The sequence below is a fragment of the Ammodytes marinus genome, assembly GCF_949987685.1.
Source record: "Ammodytes marinus genome assembly, chromosome: 17".
NCBI classification, from domain to species: domain Eukaryota; kingdom Metazoa; phylum Chordata; class Actinopteri; order Uranoscopiformes; family Ammodytidae; genus Ammodytes; species Ammodytes marinus.
The window spans coordinates 12,269,882-12,274,978 of record NC_137221.1 but is presented as its reverse complement, the minus strand read 5'-3'; the positions used below and the strand labels follow the sequence as shown (position 1 = coordinate 12,274,978).

General features: G+C 39.1%; 1 protein-coding gene across 1 annotated transcript; it reads right to left on the bottom strand.

Moving 5' to 3' along the window:
• Positions 1–3,095: 3,095 nt before the first annotated feature.
• LOC307264435 (relaxin-3 receptor 1-like) lies at positions 3,096–4,307 on the bottom strand (the record flags this gene model as incomplete). The annotated part of the gene is made up of 1 exon (XM_080045846.1): positions 3,096–4,307. The coding sequence occupies one exon, from the start codon at positions 4,305–4,307 to the stop codon at positions 3,096–3,098; it is 1,212 nt and encodes a 403-aa protein (XP_079901972.1).
• Positions 4,308–5,097: the final 790 nt, after the last annotated feature.

The window sequence follows — 5,097 nt, the reverse complement described above, 5'->3', positions numbered from 1 at the left end:
CTCTGTATTAGCTGCAGTGGTACAGTGTGCTCCCTTCTCTATTTAATTAAGGATCTGTTATATTTTGCTTTATATAACAACCTCACATATAACTTTATTCCATGTGTCTGGAAAACAGAGCTAACACAAAGTTAGAAAGTTTTTTTCTAACCGAATGCAAATTCAGGCGAATTTTTTGTTGTTGCTTGTCCATTGCTATTTTATGATTGTCTTTTATGAACCTTCTGACATCACACGTACGATTTTTAATTTGTCCTGTTAACTATTGTATTTAAGTGCCGTTACCATCACACAAACCTCCCTTTTTTAACTTCAGGATTAGATTGAATGTGGTCCGGGTATTCCTCCAACTGGTGTTAAAGCTCCCATATTATACACTTTTCGGTACTATTATACACCATATGATATGGTCTTAGTGGTCACTAATACGTTTTTCTTTAATTGTTTGCTGAAAAAAACTTTCAGATAATTTATTGTACTATGCTGAAGTTCAGCTAATCTCACAATGGCCTATTTTTTAAAAAGAGCTGCAGCTCCCCTCGTAAATATACAATCTTTGCGCTGCCCCCGCCCCCTGTCCGGAAGCGAAGCCAGATACGCCTCGCCCTCTGTCTGTCAGGGCCGTGGACCAATAAGAAATAGGGGTGTGGGCTGCACAGTGGAAGCTTCTGGCTTTCCAGTTTGTGAGGTCAGAAAAGGGGAAAATTCTGACTGGAGTATATTGGGTGGGGGAGGGGTGGTGGTTTCAGAAAGGGGGATTGTGAGAAAAGGAGAGTGTTATTTTTTTAAATATTTTGGCAGTCTCTAGGCACACTGTGGACCCATGGATATGTTAGAACACATTTAAAAAGTGCATTTAGCATAATATGTGACCTTTAAAAGGAATACTTGTATTGCGAGTATCTTTGGCGAATGAGAATTAAAGCCAAACACACCACAAAAAGCACATGGAAAGAGGGAGTCTGTGCAAAGGCAACTACTACTGCATTTATTTTGGGTGTTTCCTCTCATCTCATCCATATAAACAGTTCAGTGTGCCCCTTCTCTTGTATTACTTGTTACATAACAAGGGAATTGAGTTGCGTTTCTTAGTCCAATTGAAAAACACGACAGATGCTCCAGGGTAATAAAACTTGGTGAGGATTATTATTGGAAGATGCTGTTGAAACAAGTGCTCTATGTTTACATAATCATGACATTTTAGAGGATGTATGAAGCCTTTGTTGAACCAAGGGATAAAAACTGCCGCTTTGCTGCAGCTAAAGCAGGACCTAATACATGAAATGAGATATGTTGAATATTTTAAAGGAGGGTATTTTACATCTATCGACATATTTGTGTTTCCAAAATGGATTTATAGCGTTTTTGGATTGAAAACAAAGTATTTTATTCTTGGCAGCTATTATTCTGCACAATTGAACTACTGTGTCACAGATATATAGATGGTGGGATTTCTGACTTGAATCGGGCCTACTGGATGTACTACCTTAGTTTACTTGACATTTCTTTCGAAATAAGCCATGCCCCATGAATAAGCCATACCCTCTAGTCCCCTGATGTTGTGTGGTGGATGTTTAATGTTGGTAGTTTTATTTATAATGATAGTAATTGTAGGTATGATTGCGATTGTAATTATTATTATCAGTGTACGTATACTTGATTGATATGATTTGTTTTGTTTGAACAAAGGGAATGTATTCATTTTTCAGGTGATTTTTTCGAGTGATTTGAATAAACTAATAAATCCCGCATTGAAGATCTTTTACTTTAAGTACCAAAGCATCTTTTTATATATATAATTAATAATATATCCATCTTAATGATTTGAAAGAAAATAGACCTAAAATATTATCATGACGTTGGGATGATTTTTAGCCAGATTATAATTTTTTTTTAAATGAACCACACCACCATCTTGTGGTGAGCTGGGATTACACAATGCTAATCATTTACATTTGTTACATATTTAAGGTAGAAATTCAAGATGCAACGTACAACAATGCAATATTTTCAGACATTAAGTCATTAATATGAGTCTTCCCAGTTTGCAACACAATAAGTTTGATATCACGTTATTCAGCACTTGCCAAAAACTATCTGGAATTGAAAGCTTTGAGACAGAATGGTAATCCTCTTGTGATTTATCTGCTGCCCATGTATTTCCAAAATCATTGACATTATATACAACACAGTTCTATGCCTTATCTCTCCAATGCATGTGGGTTTTTTTAAACAAAGATGTAACTGATTATTTATTAGGAATTTACTACTATGTTAACTGGACATTTTATGAGGTAAACTTGTTATTGGACTAGTTGACATGCAAACACACAATAAGTAGTAAAAAGTACATCTTAGGACATTTTTTATTTCATAATTCTTGTTCAAATAAATGACAAAAATGTTTTTACACCTGGACAAGACGACCACAATGCAGTGCAGTAATATTAAATGTTCCAAACTGCAGTAACAGACATGGGTACATTAGCTTTATACAACAGTTTACTATTATATAGTACAATACAACAATACCAAAAAGATGAAAAAGAAAATGAATAGAGGGACACTGCATTTGTAGTAGAATTAGAAGTAGAAGCTTTTAACATGCCTTCACTGTGCCTTCACAAGTCAACCCAGACAGCTGAAACTGTAAAATTCAAGACCCACAAAAGCTAAGGTGTGTTTAATATGTAGCTTATTCATAACCAATCTAAAATATACAATCTGTACATCCTTAGAGGATAAGACAGGTCTTTCTTAAGCATACAACCAAAAAACAACTGTTGAATAAAACGTAAAGGTGTACTATGCAGTTTAGGAGAGGGGGATTTGTTTACATGTGCAAAGCCTGCAGTAAAGTTTACAAAACATATAAATGTAATTCTTATTATTGAATAATTATATCATCATTCAGCTTTCTACCTTCAATCAGTGTTCGGGGATCTAATTTTCCTGTTAGTTAAGTTTGTTTATTCAGTTATGACAATGTACCTTAGACATTTTTCACTTCAAGGACACATCCAAAGTTACATAGTGCACCTTTAAAGTTCAGGTGTTAAAAATACAATCATCATTCTCAATCAATTCGACCTGCTTCACACTGTGGACACTACTGTTGGAAGTGTTGTCAAAGGTCCATATCTCTTTGTGTCGGTTGTCTCACTGTCCATGTTGTGAAGCGGAATTGCCAGCTGGCCTGCTTGTCCCGACCCCTCCTCTCCGGAATTAATGCTATAGGGCATCTTGGACATAATGGCCAGGCTCAACTTTAAGAGCACATTGTGAAGCGCCACGCGGTACTCTTTTCTCACCAGGCAGTAGATGACGGGGTTGAAGCAGCTACTGGTGAACGCCAAGCAGTTGGCTAGAGGGAAAAAGTAGGTTTGAGCCAGGTAGAACGAGGGGCTGATATCGACAATGTCCAGTTGGATCATGACGCTCCACAGTGTGAGGAGGTTGTAGGGGAACCAGCAGGCGCAGAACGAGAGGACCACCACTGCCACGGACTTGGAGATGTCGGTCTTTCGCCGGGTGTTGCTGCCCTTCAGCTTGTGTCGACAGAGGAATCGCAGCAGGAGCAGGTAGGAGAGGATGATGGTGGCGTAGGGCAGCAGAAAGCCCAGCACCAATCGCAGGAGCTGGTTTATCCCGAGCCAGGCCGTGCCATCTGGGAAACGGAGCAGGCACGCTGTGTCGTTGCCACTGCCCACTTGTCTCAGGTCAGCAAACACAGCTCGGGGCACCGCTGCTATGAGCGCTGCAGCCCAGATGAAAACCGTCGCCAATGGGGACGTGCAGGCTCTGCTGCAAAGGGAGGCGCTGGGTTTGAGAGCGGTGGCCACAAAGCAGTACCGGGTCACACTCATGGCCGTCAGGAAAAAGCAGCTTGCGAAGACATTGAGCCCGGTGAGGAGGGACACGGCCTTGCACGTGGTCAAGCCAAAGGGCCAACTGTAGTCCATCGCAATGTCCACGGCCCAAAACGGCAAGGCCAGAGAGAAGAGAAGGTCAGCCAAAGCCAAGTTGAACACAAAGAAGTTGATGGTGCCTGTTGTGATGGTGTGAGTGAAATACAGCAGGAACATGACTAACAAGTTCCCCAACACCCCCGCTGTGGCTACGACAAAGTAGACCACAGAGATGACTATTCTTAGCCAGGGGGATCCATCATCCTGGATCTCCAGCCCACTGCCAAAGCTTGTGTTGTATTGGAAAATCAGGTGGGAGTAATTACAAGATGGACCTCCACTGCAACCATTCAGGAGGTTGTTGAAGAACTCAAGCCTGTTGAAGTCAGCTTCTGACATGTTGCAATCCTGAAGGCAAAACTCTGCAGAGGGTAAAGGTTATCCAGCAATAAGTCAAGATGTTTCCGCTTTTCCTCTTTGGGCCAATAACAAAAAAAAGAAGAAAAAAAGACGAATGTTCTGGTTGTCTGTTTATTAGCTGACAGTCATCTATCCCTGGAAGGACAGAGGAAATGATTATTACATAATAGGCGCTGCGGTTAATGAGTAAATAAGTACATTAGACCTGTCAGATAAACCAATTACACTAAAGTGTTACCCGCAGAGTTTGATAATCCAATTCGGATCTCAAAGAATCAAACTTCTCTGGAAGGAAAATATGGCTAAAAAGATGAAGTGATTGATATAATTTCACCCTTTGAAGTGAAATGTCTGTCAAAAGTCCTCCGGAGTAATTTTTTCACCGTCCAATCATGTCTCCATAATACAATCTACAGTAATCTATATAAATGAATTGCCAGGCACAATCATGTGTGTGACTAAGTATTGTTATTGTTTACAGAAGAAACATAAATGTTGGATTTGTTAGAAAGGTAAATATACGTATACAGTATATAATATAATCTACCAGATAACCAACATGTTGTTCCTCATTTAGTAAAACACAAAGTGATAAACTTTTTAAATATAGAGTTCCATATGCAAAATTAAATCACATAAATCCTTTTGGCAGTTTGCATGATTACTATCTTAAAAATAAATGTTGATCTTAAGGATAGAAATAAGATTAAAGTAAGTAAGTAATTCAGCAGATGCATTGTAAAATGATTATGTCTTTTGGTTCCAATTT